A 17,129-nucleotide genomic window follows, 5' to 3' on the forward strand; every position below is an offset into this window, starting at 1 on the left:
AAACTCGTGTGCGTAGGAACGAGAGGATTTACAAAAGGAAATCGATTGGTTGCATGCCAAGTTGCCACAACATGAAAATAGCGTTTCTCCACAAAGAGAAAAGGAACTTCAAATGAAAGAGGGCAACATTGCTGGTACTCGAGTGAGTGCCTTTTGGCTGTTAAGCAAGACTGTGATAGTATGAAATATTCTAGGTAAAAGAACTGAGACAAAGTTTTGAAGAAACAGCTCTTGCTTTGAGTAGAAGAGAAGGAGAATTAGCACGCCTGCGAAATACGACTAAAGAAACGGAAGCGGACTACAAGGCAAAGGAAACGGCTTATAAGGAAATTATCGGTGAGTGGGCTTGGCTGTAGTGGTACGTATAGTACCACTGTTTAATTTTGCAGCAAAATTAAAAAGCGACGTACAAGAAAAAGAAGTTACACTTGATGCTAGGGCTTGCAAAATCGGTGGGCAAACATAAATATTCATAGTGCTTGTATTTGCGTCAACGTTTCAGCGAATCATAACGAAAATTTGGATTTGGCTACAAAAGACAGCTTTTGCTTGAAATTTAATTCCTTTCTTTTGTCTGGTTTTTTAAAAGAACAACTAAGGGCCTTGGTTGATGACAAAGAACTTGAGATTGAGAGGGCAAGAATAGAAGTCAACGCTTTGAGACTTGATAACGGTACGGGGGAACATTTGTCCTGAAACTGATACGTAATGCTCATTTTTAGCTCAAAAACGTGAGCTCTACGAAGAACGATTAGTTGCAGCTGAGAAGGAAAATGGTAGACGTTTGGGTCACACTTCCAAATTCAAGCCTAACGTTTTGTGGTAACTGTAGCGCAACTAAGAGTGACTGCGGAAGAGAAAGATAATAAAATTGAAATAGCCAGGAAGGAGAACATTGAAATGTCACTTGATCACGGTAGGAAAGATCGCCGTAAAGTCGACGTGTTAAAGTAATTCTTAATTGCAGCAAAAACTGTCGAACGATTTGCTGACCTGCAGAAAGATCACAGTAAAAGTTTCTTTTTTTTGTCTCTATGGCCAAGGTGTCTGATTCGTTATTAAAAAGCTATGCTAAAGGCTGCAGTTGAACAGTTATACCTTCAAATTGAGAACGCGAAAAACGACACTGAATCTATGAGACTCGAAAACGGTATGGCACAATAGGAAGAGTGCGCCAGCTGTATGTACTTATAATAGAAAAATTGATGAACCGTTACCGAGAAACACAAGCTGAATTGAGAGCTGTTAGTGCAGAAAAAGACGAGAAGGAGAAGCTGTTGGAAAAGGCAAAGGCACAGGAAGAATTTCTCAACATTCCTATCGAAGACGTCAAACTGACAGACATCAAGCTTGGAGACGGTGGATACGGAGGTGTGAGTCAGTAAAACTCGATTTTAACAAGAAGGAATATTGCTGTTGTGTTTAGAAGTGAGAGTGGGTTACTGGCGCGGATGCCCTGTCGCTGTCAAGATGTTCTACGAGTTTCTGAACACTGACTACCACCTTCGTCTCTTTCAGCAAGAAATTGCCGTTTGTGTTCGAGCTCGCCATCCCAACGTTGTCTTCCTATGCGGCGTGACAACGGAAAACAGCATTCCGTTCCGAATAATCACGGAACTTCTCGAAGGCTCGCTATCCGACGTCATAAAGGCCGCACTTCGTTCAGAATGGCCGCTTTCGTTGCGCGAGAAAATAGACATCGCGCTGGGAACGACGGCCGGAATCACGTATCTCCATCAGCTCGGACCCGACGGCATTCTTCACGGCGACATACGCTCGTCTAACGTGGTTATTACGTCGTTGATGGAGGCTAAAGTGTGCGATTTGGGCGCAGCTCGCTTAGCCGAGATGTCTCTCTCAGCCGGCCCGTTGAGCCCCCAATATTTGGCTCCGGAGCGAAAGCCTGAAAAGCGTCCCGGCGGGGAGCATAATACGAAGATGGCTGACGTGTGTAGCCTAGGGGTGACTCTCGTCGAATTGATGACTGCGGAACTGCCCGTTGCCAGTTATCGGTTCGAACAGGCTTCGAAAGTCCGTCATGTCGCTGTGAAGAAGATGTGTCGCGAAATGATCTGTATCGAGCCGAAAGCAAGGCCCGCGGCAGCTGAGTGCCTGGTCCTGTTGGAACGAGTGCAAGAGTCGGAAGAATACGATAGGTGCTATCCTAAGAGAATGGTAAAGGGTAGGTTACATGGAGAAGATCAGGTCGATTTGGTGTTGCTCCCCTTGCCGCAACGTCGCTCAGTGAAAAGTTATATTTCCTAGTACTTTCAGTTTGCTCGTTGCTTGAAACTTTGCTGTGTATGTACTTCCTGCTGGAAAAACTCGGTGGGCGCATGGCAACTGACCATATTTTACCCAAACCTAGTATACTAAGAATTCAACCTAAATTATCTGAATATTCCATTGAAATGGTCTAACCGGGGGGTGGCGGCTGCCAGCTAAGCACGTTCTGGGAAAGGAGCTACAACCTATACTAACCTCTAACCGCCCTACCTACTGACAGCCGCCCTATACCCTAATACAAGAGTAAGGACCCGTGCACGCTAACATAGTCGGCCGTGATGCAAAACCGAGAACGAATTATGTCTACGTAATGAATGCATGTCGTCTCCGCTACACTCCCTCTCACACACACAAAGGAAGCATCATGCACTGCCATGACACCAGCTCTCACTCCTGAACCCCAACCCGCGCCCAGACAGTTAACCAGCCTATAGTGTTTAGATTCGCTCGGAAATCATTCTACGCTCAGGAGTGTGAGCAGTGGCACGCCAGGCAATCCGCGACGTGTGTGTGGCAGGGAGTCCCGCCCCCTAAGTGCGTGCCTACTCCACGGGGGCCCCAAAGGGAGACCTCAGAATAAATTCATTGATCTTCGTCTGCGCTTACACTCCTAAGCAGACCGCGTCGAGAAGTAGACGATAGGAAGATTTGGCGACGCCATGCCGTTTCTAAAAGTCAGGTCAATATTTGCGCGAAAAGAGAATGTGTTGGGCGCTCACGCGTGCAGCACGGCGTCGGCGCGCGCTTCTTCGTCGCTGGGATAAAGAGCAAACCCGTCTAAAAAACGCCTAGGTATAGATAGGACGGAAACGTGTTGCGGGTGAGAAAGGGGGTCCCAGCGGTGAAAGAGCTAGCTAGAACGCGAATGCGGAAGCACGATCCTGATTTGAATGGCACGCGAGTACACGCGAGTGCCTACGGCTCGAGATTGCTCGCCAACGAGTGGATGCACGCGCCTGCATTTTAGGTGCATGGCCCGTCACGTGGCGGAAAAAAAGGGTTGCAGAGCTCTGATGCGAGTTTGAAGGCGAGTTTGAAGGCGCCTTCCGTTTTCGCTAGGCGTTGTGTGCCGCGCGGAAGGTGAAAGATCGCGAAAACCTCAGGAGAACGCGACGTTTACCTGGCGGATTTGTTTCGTGCGGAGATCCTCACCGCTTGGCAATGAATCGTACACGTGGACCTCTCTCTCTCAATCTCAGACGCATACGGAATTGAATGCAGCGCGAAGAAACTCAAGAAAGACTAGTAATCGAAGCAGAGAATCTCTTCTGAGATCACGTGTGGACTTCGCGCGTGCGCAAATTTTCATCTACGGCAACACTGCTCCAAACAGCTTGTATCTGTAACAAGGCGATCAGGTCGTATCTTACGTTCCGATTGGTTGCTTTCAGCGTGGCACGGAGTCAATCAGAGGCCCGGAAAAGAACGTTTGAAAGCTGCTGGCGACGATGCGCGGCGAATAGACGGCATAAAAGTACTTATTTGTATTTTTAGCATTTATTTACGCTATGAAAGTTTATATCTCTGGCGTTTAGATGGTTCTAAGCGGAAGCTTGATTTGTTTTTAGTGAATTTGATTTTCCTCTTTTGGGTGGCGATTTTTTGTTTCTATAGCTGCTTGCAAGAATGTAATTGTTCATTTCTACATAGGACCGTATGACTATGATCTATGGTATCTACGGTGTGGAGCTGTTTATATCCGGGAAGCTGCATTCTACTGCCGGCGTGTCGTGTTCGCTTGTCTCCAAAACAGAAGCGATATTGGGTTTTCGTCTCAGTCGCTGGTTTGTTTCAGCGAAAGATGCACTTTTTCAGTTAACCACTGACTGCATGAATGGCTTTAGGCTCAGCAACTAGTTGGTCGCACCTCCGAAACGCTGAAACTGCGGCCGTCGAAGCTGGAAAAACGCAACGACTGCTGTTTTCACTGGAGTAGCCTCAAAGTAGCGTTCATATATACTATTCAGCATTTACGGTCAATATCTTGCTTTGTAGATGAGACTTTTTTTGTTGGTTGTGCACCTTTCTCTTTTCTCTTGGGATGCCACACTTTTCTTTTGGTGCTATCGCAAACTGCGTCTCTGGGTAATTTTCTTTCAACAGTGGGAACGTGGCATGTGACTCTATCATATGAATCTATACGCACTGTTATTCCTGGTTACTAACTACCATACATGTATTTCTGCATGTCTATGAGGCCGCTTTTCTCTAAGTCCTAAATTCCTGTAATGTCTAGGCAGGTACATTTACATTGTTAGTTTTCTTGGACATTTGTATGCATGCGGTATGTCCACTGGAAAGTAGAGTTTAGAGCGACGCGTTTAGTTCATGGGGTAGGTTCTTAGGAGCCTCGATCTATATTCACCCAACAGCAGCATTTCGATCTGAGGTCCTATGTTTTATTCATTATATCGGCGTTTAATTAACGAATCGAGTGATTCTAGTGACGAAGGATGCCATGCTGGTCGGTTGTCCGTACCAGATCCCTATCTATGAAATCGTTCTCACCTAAGAAGAGCCTCGCTATGTATATGACATTTGCTTGCTTTATAACGTGTCTCCCAAGCAACGTTAGTTTTGGCATTACCACCTGGTGACATATAATGTCGATCTCAATGTCAATATCATTATCGCTGTCGATGTAGATTCTCGACAATTTTCAGTTAGGGTGTTACCTTGAGCTGAGGACATACCCTGTATTATTTAAACTCACACAGTTAGCTTAGGCGGGGCTTGGCCGTTACTCACTATAACGTTCTGTTCTTCAGTTTATCTCTAGCCCTCAGGTTCAGGAGAAGATGAAGTTCTACTGGTACGGCGAAAGAGGTGAAATGAAAAAGCGGCAATACATGTACAAGGTTCCCTTGTTTCTAATGAAGATGTTTCTTCTTCCCTTCCTTCTCATTATCTTGCTTTCCTGTCGCCAATGCGACTACAGAAGTCTCTCGAGAAAATCGATGAGAGCCGTAGAGCTGTCCATTGCTTACGTCGCCAACGCCGTCGCCAACGCCGTCACTTATCTCCTCTTTATCGTTCTTCTCATCGCCAACGTCTCTCTCAAGTCGAACACCGTTGCCCCAGCAACGTTGCCTAACATTCTCGATTGGATCGTCTTCGTCTTCGTCGTCGCTCTCCTTTTCCAAGTTATCTATCAAGCGTACGGTCATGGAAGGGCTGCGATGAACTATAGAGCAAATTTAGGCAATGTCGTCGACTTGTTTCTCGTCTTCACTTTTATCACCTACTACGTTCTTCTATTCGTCGGCTACTATGCTATTGATGATGGTTTCCAAGTGATTCGCGCATCGTTTCACGTTCTCGGCTTCGCCTCTCTCATCAGCATCGTACAATTTTTATCCTATCCACAAGCTCACTCTGTCCTTGGACCAATACAACTGTCCTTCGTCGGAATTTTCTACGACGTCGTACTCTTTCTCATTATATTGGGTACGTTCTTGATTGGCTTTGCCGTCTGCATAACGAGCGTCTATTCGGCTCCGTTGAAAAGTCCGGGTGCGTCGGCGAACGCTACCGTACACGATGAAGTGTCAGGGTAAGAATCAAAAGTTAGAATGTACAGGGGACATTAGTCTATAGATCATTTCTCCTTATAAGTGTATGTCATGTTTAGAATGTTGTCTTCTATAAAGACCCTATTCTGGTCTCTCTTTGGAGAATTTGACCCTTCGAGCTTTGAAGCCGAGCCACTGGAGGAAGCCGTTGGTATGACCATTCTCGCTCTGTGGTTGGTGCTTGCCGTCATCGTCCTTCTAAATATGTTGATTGCTTTGATTAGCAACTCGTTTCAAAGGATCCAGGTATATTGGAATGTTATTAGTGCCAACACATCAGTTGTCACTTTCTCAGGATAATGCTGATATTGAGTGGAAATTCGCTCGTGCCGTCATTATTCGCAACATCTGGAAATCTCCACCGATTCCTATTCCAATCAATATTTTTCATTTCGTGGCATTGCTTGCCTCAGACGTGTGCTGCACTTCCTTTAGAGTAATGCGTTGTATTGTAGACGGACGGCTTGCACAATGGGGTATTTCATATCATATCAATCTTTCTTTAGCCTTCTTCTGACGTTGCGAAATGTGTGTACGAAGATGTCGCCAATCACGAAGGCATTCGAGAGAAGTTTCGAGAGAAAATCGAGAAAGCCGAAGAAGAAGGAGTTCGAAGAAAAGATCTTAACAAACTGAGGAAGCACTTAGACAAACAAATTAGTACGCTAAACGTAAGTGCATGCTCTTAATTAAGTGTTAATTAACACTTTATTAAGTGTTCAGTTTAAACAGTGTATAATTCCATTGTACAATTTTTATGTCTATAGGCAGTAGCTTTTGGATCGAATCCCGATACAGTTTTTTACGAGAGCGGGTCAGGGGATCCTGGCAACAACGGCACTTCTAAATCTGCTCATTGTAATCCGGTACAGCCGTCAGAATTTCAAGAGGAAGTCATCGCGGCGAAAAGTGGATCGAGACCGCGTTCTGCGCCAAGGACGGATGACGATGATAATGAAGAGGAAGAGATGTTGCGAAGTGGACTGAAGTCTCGAAGCCATTCTAGCGTAACGCCATCTCGAGCAGAGGGAGACGCCGCTCGAGAATTTTTAGAGGGATTGCGGCAACTCCGGGAAAGCTTTCAGAAGAGCTTCAAAGAGCATCAATTGGAGATTCAAGAAAGCATTCGAAATCTTCAGTCGGAGTTTCAGGAAAGCGTTCGAAATCTTCAGTCGGAGTTTCTTGAGCGGCAAGCCAAGGTTGCGGGTTTGACTTCTGTGGATTCGAAATAGGGTTTTTGCCTTCTAATCCTATATCTCAGCACGTGTACACAGCGTTTACTTTCAGTTTGGGCAACTGTAGCTATAGCCCCGATCCTCTTTCAGTTTTTATTGATTTAGTCATAGGCCCTTAGTCTGTGAAAAATGCACGACTGTAGGCTAGCACCATATAAGAGTGGAGGTATACAGCGTTACTCCCGTTTCTCCCAGTTTGGCCCTGTAGCTAAATGTACATGTAGACATAACACGTGACTGTCGTCATTCATTCGTTTACCGTCCCGTATGCACGCGACATGATTTTCGTTCAGAATCCGCTAAAGAAGGGAGTTATTACGACTGTCAATGACCTGTACCGAAACTATAAAGTTCTAAATCAAACGGGAGTGCGAAGCCGACACGGCGAGCTTCCTTTCGCAAATGTGGCCCGCGTTTCTCGCAAATGACGCGTATCCAGCACGGCAAACGCCTTCAAAAGGATCTTGGTAGCTGTAAAAGACGAAGCGACTTGCATCGGACTTCACAGCGAAGCGTCGTAAGCGCATTTCTCGGCGCTCGCCGATAACGCGATGAAAAAAAGCGCTTATATTTACGATTTGTGCGAATGGAGACTCTTATCGTAGGTTTTTTCGCGAATTTTGGCTTGATTTCTTCATTGCGCTCTTAGATTCGAAGTTCAAGGCTGTAGGCCACGCCTACTTTGTGGAGAAATCTCCATGGAGACGTCATGACTCAGCTCTTGCAATGTGGTAAGACATTTTTTAGAAATTGGGCATTTTCGATTGGACAACTGGGTTTATTTATCTATTGATTTGACGTAGGTCTTTCTCCACTTGGAGCTTTGTGATCTCTTCTTGTAGTGAGTTGAAGAGACTATTAGATACCTTGAGGAGCCTCCGTACTCACTCAGACTCTCTTGGCAGTAGAAAATTATTTGTTTAGGTTGCAAGAGAGAAGCCTAGATTGATTCGTAGGAACACACCTGCAGGTCGCTGTGTCGGACTGGCCATAAGCTCCGTATTGAGAAGGTTAGTTGGCCTTTGTTCCAATTGTGAGTACTCTTTTCTAGTGAGTTTTCTTTTGATTCAGTCCTCAAAGGTGGTTCAATGAGAATCATTCCGCAGAATAACGGAATTCATCCCTTCCATCTAAGAGCAGACCCGTCAAAGCAATCTTCTTCATCCAAGTATGGATCCTCATGTTTCTAACTGTCTTTTTTGTAGGCACCCCAGTGAAGCTTCCCGATGTGGTCGTTCACCTCTGGGCTCCGAGGTGACTAAACTAAACCGGCCTAACTCTTGAGCCCGAGAGGTTAAACGTGGCACGAAGGCAGGGGAGCACAACCCCTACTCCAGTGGCATGAGTGGTAAACTGCCACCCCACTTGGGCAAGACGCGGTGGGTTACAATAGCGGTCCTCCTGGAACCAGGCCGTCAGCACTCACATCCGAGCGCTGCCGGTCCCAGGCGTCCGAGCCGGGAGACTAAACAGGCTCTAACTCCGACGGGGGAGTAGTGAGGTTGACCCCCACCCAACCGAAGCCTGTAGGGGCCCCTGCGGCCCGTGCAGGTGGACAGCGAAAATAAAAGGACCTATGCGCAATTTTTTTCAGTATATCCGGTTTACGTCCGGGTTTTATTGAATAAAAATCATAAAACCTATCAGGTGCGTGCAACGTCTGCGTTCGCGATGCGACATGATGCAAACGAGACCCTCTGCACAGAGGGCCCCGGAGCAGTTTTCAATGTAACATGTACCCTAAGGGTCATGCTCAGGACCCTTTTGCCTGCGTCACTACTACGTAGCGAAATTGGAAAAACAGACTAAAAAAATTTGTCTCTTGAGTCTCTTCTATCTTCAATTGATTTCTTTCGTCTCGAGAAGAGCGCATGAGTGACCAAGGCGAAATCCAATGCTTCTCGTCCCTTCCAATTTGATGAAATCCAATGTTCGTCTATTCGGTAGACTTGATGATCTGAAACACAACGAGAAAGGACTCTCTACACTGTACTCCCTCCTCCTATAACAAACGCGTGTAACACTGGAAAAAAATCAAAGCATCTCAGCCGTGAGCAAACAGCAAAAAAGTAACGTGGGATTAATAGAGCGACGACGGGGAAAAGGAAGACTACTACGATTGATAGAGAGCTTTTACACTACTCCAACGGCCGGGTCACATCCCTCCTCCAGATCCCTCCCCCAGGTAGACGGAGGGCTTGCTCTTGTTAAACGATTCGTTCTTCTGCCTCGAATTTTTTTGTTATCATGTCATCCTAGTCGCCTTGATATGATTTCTGAAATCAATTACTGTACCTGTCTACGTTTTGGTCGACGTGCATCCTGCCCCACGCACCCCCGGTGACGTGTTCTCTCTGATCAGATTGTCGCTTTGCAATTCGTCCACTACACAGTCAACTGTTCCTTCCTATATTAAGATTTTATTATGATTTTTATTTTACCTGTCTGAATACGTACGGTGTTCCCAGAACGCCTTCAAGTCGGCCTCCCATACAAGACGTAAGCAATAATGAAGTAAACGCCACCTGGGCCCACATGAACTCGAGAACATAATCTACTCACAGAGAACGTCAAAAAGATTATTGGAGTGGAGAGACCCAGTCCAGCATTGCCTTTATAAAAAATTCAATTAATCAAATATTATTTGATATTTGTGTGTAAGGTTTCTTACGACAATCTGAGGAAAACTACCACTCTGAATACGTTTAGGATGCATGATGTGAAAACGCCCAGAATTCAAATCTTAAAATATGATATTAAGACGTCGTGGCGTATTTTCGCCGTTCCAAGTTCAAAACGAACCGCTTCGCGTATGCAAAACTTCGTTTTTGTCCTCTAAGGAAACTTAAGTTGTGGGGGCGGGGCTCTCCAGCGATCTTACTTCGTCGTTCATCGTTGCTACGCGAATTTGAGGCGATGATTTTCCGCTCGATCGACATTGACGCGGGCGTCGACTCAGGCGACGTAGAAATCGGCGGAAACGGTTCGATCGAGTACAACCCAACGTTCCCGTCATGGGGACCCCATTCGAAATTTCTCGTTCTTCACTGCTTCAATTGCAAGGCCATTTGGAGAACATAGATACCGGCTCACCTTTTAGAACCGACGAGCCTTCACTTCGTCTTTACACCGATTCGTCTTGAGCTAATAAAACCACTAGGCCTACTGTTTCCGCACTGACCACTTTAGTAGACGACCTAAGCATATAGCTCCTAAGCATAAAACAAACGGCGGAATCGCACTCTACACAAAGAAGGAACTCCCTAGCTCATGCCTATTGATCGGGGTCACGTGGTATTTCGAGATCTCTAAGGGTAATATACAGTACGATAATATAACGAAAGAATGAAAATGAAAAATCGTCAATCAGAAAAATACCTATAAAATTCAATTGCACTTACTTGAGTACAGTTCCGCGAAGCTCTTCGTATTTCTTTTTGATAAGAGATCTGTTCACACCAACCGCCTCAAAAGCCGTGAGGAGCTGGCCTACGGTTCGCGGTTTTTCCGTGTTCCAAGCCTCTAGCACTTCGAGCATGTGCACTAAGTTTCCGCCATACGGTTTGCGAATGTCTTTAATTTTTTCAAGACCGACAAGAAGACAACCGAGATCTTCCCATTTTGATCCTTTGAAGGCTGCACACGTCTTCATCAAATCCTCTGATACGAATTCCTCATCCGCCGGAAAGGTATTGGTAACTGAAAAAAACAATTTTAGAAAAGACAATTTAGGATCACAGTTCAATACCAGACAAGGCCGCAACGTGTGAGTCTGCGTCCTCCTAAGAGAGGGAAAAAACTAGGGCAATATAGGGTAAATTCCTCATGACCTTACCTTTGTGCGATTGTCTTGCCTCATCTCACCAGCACGAGGAGATAAGGAGATTTTCTCTTTTGGTATATACAAGTCGCGGACGGCAGAATGCTGACCGTTCTCCGGACGAACCGAAAACAAGACGTGATCGAAAGCCTGCTGCTTTACCTTCTTTTCCACGTCGACCATAGAATAGATTGCCGGATCTTCGTCGAGCTGTTTCAGATGCTTGCTGTCCAAGTAGAACCAGTTCAGAATAACTCCCGGGCTCCTCTCGTCGCACGCTCGCATTATCATGTCTTTAATTTCGGTCATAAACTCCTTCGCCACTTCCTCGCAAGCTCTTTTGCTTGACCACCGAAGAACGATATCGATGCAACAGTGACTCTTCTTTATTCCTAGCTCAATGCGACTTTCCACCACTTTGTCGTCGACGATTCTCACTAATTTGACGCCGTCTTTCCACGCCTCACGTCTGGTCGGCTTGTTCATGCGAGAGCAACGAGATTGAAAAACGACGAATGAAGAAGGCGAGATGATATCGACGGAGAGAGAGCACTCGTATCTCTGACCACGATACACGTCAAACATCGCGTCTTCAATCCAGGCGTCACGACGAATCGAATGCTGAAGAAGAGCTGGAATCTGATACTTCTTCTCAGGAGACTTTTCCACCTCAGTGCACAGATCTAGACAAAGAAGAACTTGAATCGCTTCTTCTACTGTCACCGTATTTGAAGACGGTGTTCCCCTCTTCTTGAGGTCATCCTCAAATGCTTTTAAAGCCAACTCAATATCTTTCAAAGACACTTCGCCAGATTTTTGAGACGGCATGCCAAACGGAAAGTAAGGCGGAGCGAGGAGTGGACCGACAACGTTATGACACAACCATTGCGGTCGAAGACAAATTTGAGGACCCAGATTCACAATCTATGTGACAATATAGAATGAAATTATAAGAGTTTTATTACTTACTACTCCAGTCGAGTCAAGATATTCAACGGAGACTTTTTTCTGGTTTTCGTTTAAAGTGATGCCGACGTCTTCGACAACCCACTTCAAAAATAATTCTGACGTCATAAAATTGCGCAATGGAGACTTTCTTTCTTTGTCAGGAAGACAGATCTTCTCTTCAATGATGTGACAAAGCTTGGGCACCTCATCGGCTTCCTGCGTGCCAAAATATAAATATTTAGGCGAGTAGGTGAATCTACACAGTACCTCTAACATCTTTTTATGAATCGCTCTCAGCTTTTGTCGGAAGTCCTTCATGCGAAGTGAACTCCATATACTGCAATCCATTTCGAACACGTGCAAAATTTCAAAGGTGTCGTCAAACTCATTTTGGAGAGTTTCAGCTATTCGTTTCAGCTGGAAACTTACTTCAATGCCAGCATCCTCTCCAGAATCAATCAAATTAAAAATGATGAAAAGACGAAGACGCGACGTCCGATTGGGCGAAAGCGTGCGAAGCGCAGCCTTCAAAAACGCACACCAATAGCGCCCGATCTCAAGAAGAACGATTTCTGACGTCATCTGCTGCCCATCGCGAAAGCGAAGAACGAGAGCGAAGATCGTACTCGACGACCGGAAGAAGAGGCCATGTGCACTGTGAAAGGTTGGCTGGGCACCAAAATCCCACATCGATCCTTTGCCTACCCCCGCAATATAACGATTATGGATTTCAACACCGGGTGTGCGATCTTCTTCTTTGGGTGGAGGAAGACCAAGTAGAAGAAGAGAATTGACAAGGGTAGTTTTTCCCGCCATTTCGCTGCCAACAACGCAAAATTTAATTGAATCTGGACGAACCATTTCTTCTTGGTTCAAAACGGAAAATCGGGCGAAGTCCTATTATACTAATTACATACGGGAACTAGATCAAAATGATGACGTACGTAATGTTGTCGAAGGAAAGCTCTCCTTTCACCATCAGCCAGCTCATAAGGTGTTTTTCCGTTCTAAAATTCACGCTAACGAATTCTCTAATATTTAATATAGAGGATAAACACGTCACCTTGTCTTGGCATGTGACGTCACAACCCTTTTCAATCAATAGATCAATAATTGACTTGTCCAACTTTGAATAGCTCTGTACAGCCATATGCAATGCATTTTTTTCATTCTACAAAGATTTGAATAGAGAAAGAGTGAGGAATGAGAAGCCTGACTAACCTTATCTCTGGCAGAAACATCAGCTCCTAATTCAAGTAGCAGCTGAATGACGACAAAAGAAGGATGATGATAACATGCGTACATTAAGGGAGTTCCTCCGAACTAAAAATAGAATTGCCAAACGAAAATGCGAAAGTAAGAATGCGACCTTTTCAACAGAATTGATATCAATGCCTTTCTCAATGACAAGATATCGAAGAACATCTTTCACTTCGTCATCATTACACTCTGAGGTCCAGGTGGAATAAAACAAAGCCGTCTTTCCATCCTGAATAAAAATGACGGCTATTTGTTCATTGACGTTTTAACAAATAAATGACATCTCACGTGATCTTTTGCTAGACAGTCAGCTCCTTTTTCATCCAAGTAGCGAACTTTCGCTGAACGATTGATGGAACTTTCACATGCATCCATGAATGGCGTCGTGTCCCACTAAATATAAAATAAGAATTAATTAAACTATTAGAAGTGAAATCTTCTAACCTTTTTGACGCTATTGATATTAGCGCGGTGTTCTATGAGCCATTTCACTACAAAGATGCTTCCACTTGAGCAGGCACTATGCAGAGGAGTGTTGCGCTCCTATTAACACACATTGCACACGTAGCAAACAAAAGCACACCCGGCATCACCCAATCAATATCGTTGATGCTCAATCCCTTTTCATAGACGAGATGATGAAAAATCCTATCGACTTCTTCAGATGACGAAAATTGATTTTGAGCTGCCCAAACCTATAAACCAAAAGTTACTTTTGTCAGAGTGTTGATATGATATGAATTCTGTTACAAGGTCAGAGGATGACAAAATGTATCCATGTTCTTCGAGATAGATCATTTTCTTTCTTGCGTAAACGGAACTCAAAGAAGCAAGAGTATATGGCGTACGTCCCAGCTAAAAAAGAGTGAGAAGTTCAATTATTGGAAACGAATTCCAAATCATACGATGTCTTTCGCTTTGACATTTGCATGGTGACTGACGAGCCATTCAACGCCAAAAATATCACCCCACTCGCACGCACAGTGAAGTGGGCGGAATCTCCTCTGCATCCAAGCATTAATTAATTAATTTACCAATCCAAACCGTGTAGTCATTGACATACAACTCCTGCTTCTTTTTCAATGCTTTGATTCTTCTGCTCAACCGCGAATCTGAGCCAATCATCGGCTTCCTTCGCCGTCTCAAACTCTCTTCCCGCCAAATAGTGAAGTAACGACAAGTCAGATTCGCACTACATTAGGAGAATACAATGGTGTGCAGCAATGAAAAACGCAACTATTCCATACCTGCTCAGATCGAAATCCTTTCTCTCTAGAAAGAAAACGAAGCAATTCATCGCCCGCGTCATTTCTCTTCTCCAAAATCTTCGCCAATCGATCAATCGCAGAACGAACAGACGAGTTTCCTCTCTGCCCCTGCAAAACCACGTCTATGTTGGTAACAGTTTTAGAAGAGCGAAAACGTTTCGGTGAATTCGATCTACGGGTTCTTTTCGCGACAAAAACGAATCTTCGAGTTATCTTAGAAGTGACGATCTTGCTGTTCGATCGCACTACATTAATCAAACCATCATCGCCTTACAAGCAGCGGAACCAAGTCTAATTTTGCTTTTTTCGCCGAAGAGAACTTCCTCATAACACAAACAATGTGCGCATGCGCTACGCTTCGTAAATTAGATTTTATTTCTAGACAATGATAGCTCGATGTAGGCCATCATGCATAGAACGCATTACAAAGTATTACGTCATAAATATTTACGTTGTCATATTTTGACGTAGTAATACAGCCCTCTACTTATATAGTACTATACTGTATACAGTTCAGTTCTATATTCACACTAGCACAGTAGCGTAACCAGTGTGTTGGCCCGGGTGGGCCAGGCCCACTCAAAAATTTTTCAAAGTATAAATGAGAAATAAATTTATTCGCCTGTTATAATCTGAAAGGCAATTTCATTTCTGCTATTATATAACGTTGTAGCTCTAACAGGCATGCAAATGCTTCTTTGTACTGATACATTTGAGCAAAATGAATTTTTATTTGCCACGCCCACATACCTAAAGCGGCTGGGGGCTTCGCCCCAGACCCCTAGCGTATGCCACCCTAAAATAATTGTCTGGTTACGCCACTGCACTAGCATACACATCTCCCTCTCCTTCGCAGATTCGCGAGGCGATCGGACCATGGCCATGTGAGCATCACAAAAATAACTCAGCAGTTTGCACAAAGAAAACCATTGCGGCACAGCACAGTGCATACAAACAGAAAGGATAAAGATACTACCGTTGATACAGAAACCGTGTCCTGCCCTTAACTCCTAAATAAACGTGCGGTGGAGGAGTACAAAAGTTGCTTTGAATATACTCAGTCTCCCACAAAGTACGTCTCGCGCTCGCTAAAATCGATGCGAAACGCACACACGCAATGGCAGATAGTTGCATCGAAGTCAAAGCAAACGCTTTCTCCGGCGTGAAACGCGCCTTAATACAACTAGCTGGGCCTTAATACACCTAGCTGGAAGCACCCACGTAACGTAGGAAAGTTCATGCATGTGACACCAACCATTTGTTATTATATAGGGCACGAGCCTTCATCAAGAGTGCAACTATATAATTGTATAAAAATTAATCGCTCAATCGTAACTGCAGAGAGCAAAACTAAGCAAACGCATTCGTCTTAGAACGAGCAGTCACCACTATCGAAAAAATTCAACAAAGATCAGTAGAAGACGCACTGAAGACTTGTCCATTGCTGCAGCTGCCTCTCTCACGTTCGTGGAACAAATAGTACTAGTGGAAGCAGAGACATATGCGCCCCCATTTTTAAGGATCGCTTCCTTAATTTCCGCGGAAACAGGAAACAAATGGGCATATAGTTAAGCAATCCGTTGCATCCATCGTTACATCCATTCACGGGACTTTCGCTGTGGGAAATACGGAGAAGGGAAACGAAGAGTGCATAAATGTGGATAGATTATGAGATGGAAGCTTGCATAGGTAACCGAAGGACGAAAACAAAAGGAAGCGAGAGGAAAATTAGATTAGGACGGACAAATTAAATTAGTATGGACCACGAGACAAAGATCGAGAGATTCAAATTTCCAGACTCCATTTCATTTAGTAAACCCGCTAGAACCCTGGGCTTTATAATTCTCATGTAAATGTACTTCCGGTGAAAATACCGTGAGATCAATCGAATTCGTCTTAAAACACCTGTCTCCTATGTCAATTTAGCATTGTAGAATTTTTTCTTGTATCTTGCATCTAAATTCTTGAGACTCTTATCAGAGGATTCGCGTGTTCTTCGATTTTATCTATGTGCTTCACATTATACAGTATTACCTTTTCTACAAGACCACTTCGACATAAAATTATCTGACGTATCCAAGGTAATATTTAGGCATCGTCTGCTCTACTAACGTTGGCAGACTACCATAGAACGCGTCATCCATGCAACACCCGTGGCATGCATGTACTTTCGCTCTCGCCTCACTTCGTCTTTAACCGACGTACGTTATCATCGTCTGGAGGCGTTGATCAAAAGTGGCCACGGTACCGACCACATGAGCAAAGTACACAGTAGCTTTGCATATGGAGCGGCATCACGTGCACCACTTGAGACTCTTTGAGTCAATTTGCTGTAAATGCCATCAATGCGTCTCTTCTGGTTGAGCTGTTATGCAACGTTCTGAAGAAGGCTAGCCGAAAAGGGCTCGAGCATATGTACAAAACCGTTTGATTCTTACTGCGGCTGCGCGTACGTGCAAGAAGGCGAGTACACAAACAACGTTGCCGCGGAAAGAACGGTTCATGGACACCGCTAGTACTGTATATATTACTGTCTACTCAATCTTTTCGATCTCGCTTCGAGAGCTAGATGAACACGAACGCGCGCCTCCCGTTCGAACTTCGTTTGGCTTCGAGAGCTAGAATGCTCTACGTCTTCGAGGATGCCGCCTTTTCAATTTGACGCTTGCTGACGCGCTGCTGCGAAGCGTTGGCGTCGAACAGACAACGTCTCGTCGAGATGCCTATTCTAAGAGACCAC

At 44.7% G+C, this 17,129-nt stretch overlaps 2 protein-coding genes and 1 long non-coding RNA gene across 4 annotated transcripts; 1 reads left to right on the forward strand and 2 right to left on the reverse strand.

Moving 5' to 3' along the window:
- Positions 1-20: 20 nt before the first annotated feature.
- On the forward strand, positions 21-2,379 carry LOC136193503 (probable serine/threonine-protein kinase drkD). Its single transcript, XM_065982414.1, has 10 exons — positions 21-142; positions 195-336; positions 390-452; positions 590-673; positions 723-776; positions 833-916; positions 968-1,009; positions 1,067-1,150; positions 1,198-1,371; positions 1,427-2,379. Exons 1-10 carry the CDS (start codon positions 113-115, stop codon positions 2,263-2,265), a joined length of 1,596 nt encoding a protein of 531 aa, XP_065838486.1. The 5' UTR covers positions 21-112; the 3' UTR covers positions 2,266-2,379.
- A 6,722-nt stretch (positions 2,380-9,101) lies between these two features.
- Positions 9,102-9,902, reverse strand: LOC136193607 (uncharacterized). 2 transcript variants are annotated; one of them, XR_010671390.1, is made up of 3 exons: positions 9,765-9,902; positions 9,551-9,705; positions 9,102-9,500 (listed from the first exon to the last, which is right to left on the reverse strand). It is a non-coding gene; the product is annotated as an uncharacterized lncRNA (long non-coding RNA). The 2 variants fall into 2 exon arrangements; XR_010671391.1 differs by having other exon boundaries at positions 9,102-9,478; positions 9,535-9,705.
- A 524-nt stretch (positions 9,903-10,426) lies between these two features.
- On the reverse strand, positions 10,427-14,723 carry LOC136193529 (death-associated protein kinase 1-like). Its single transcript, XM_065982434.1, has 17 exons — positions 14,664-14,723; positions 14,369-14,497; positions 14,185-14,313; positions 14,027-14,125; positions 13,872-13,976; positions 13,715-13,816; positions 13,566-13,664; positions 13,410-13,514; positions 13,231-13,350; positions 13,083-13,184; positions 12,925-13,032; positions 12,806-12,868; positions 12,129-12,758; positions 11,883-12,077; positions 10,929-11,837; positions 10,842-10,875; positions 10,427-10,792 (listed from the first exon to the last, which is right to left on the reverse strand). The coding sequence occupies exons 1-17, from the start codon at positions 14,715-14,717 to the stop codon at positions 10,491-10,493; spliced, it is 3,285 nt and encodes a 1,094-aa protein (XP_065838506.1). The 5' UTR covers positions 14,718-14,723; the 3' UTR covers positions 10,427-10,490.
- Positions 14,724-17,129: the final 2,406 nt, after the last annotated feature.

The sequence above is a fragment of the Oscarella lobularis genome, chromosome 12 (assembly GCF_947507565.1).
Source record: "Oscarella lobularis chromosome 12, ooOscLobu1.1, whole genome shotgun sequence".
Lineage (NCBI taxonomy): Eukaryota > Metazoa > Porifera > Homoscleromorpha > Homosclerophorida > Oscarellidae > Oscarella > Oscarella lobularis.

Coding starts and splice junctions, on each gene's coding strand:
- LOC136193503 (XM_065982414.1), top strand. CDS start 113: ATGAAAGAGGGCAACATTGCTGGTACTCGA. Junction 337..389: donor GGCTTATAAGGAAATTATCG/GTGAGTGGGCTT, acceptor TTAATTTTGCAG/CAAAATTAAAAAGCGACGTA. Junction 917..967: donor TGAAATGTCACTTGATCACG/GTAGGAAAGATC, acceptor TCTTAATTGCAG/CAAAAACTGTCGAACGATTT.
- LOC136193529 (XM_065982434.1), bottom strand. CDS start 14,717: ATGAGGAAGTTCTCTTCGGCGAAAAAAGCAAAATTAGACTTGGTTCCG. Junction 13,665..13,714: donor GCATCAACGATATTGATTGG/GTGATGCCGGGT, acceptor GTGTGTTAATAG/GAGCGCAACACTCCTCTGCA. Junction 13,185..13,230: donor ATATCAATTCTGTTGAAAAG/GTCGCATTCTTA, acceptor TTCTATTTTTAG/TTCGGAGGAACTCCCTTAAT.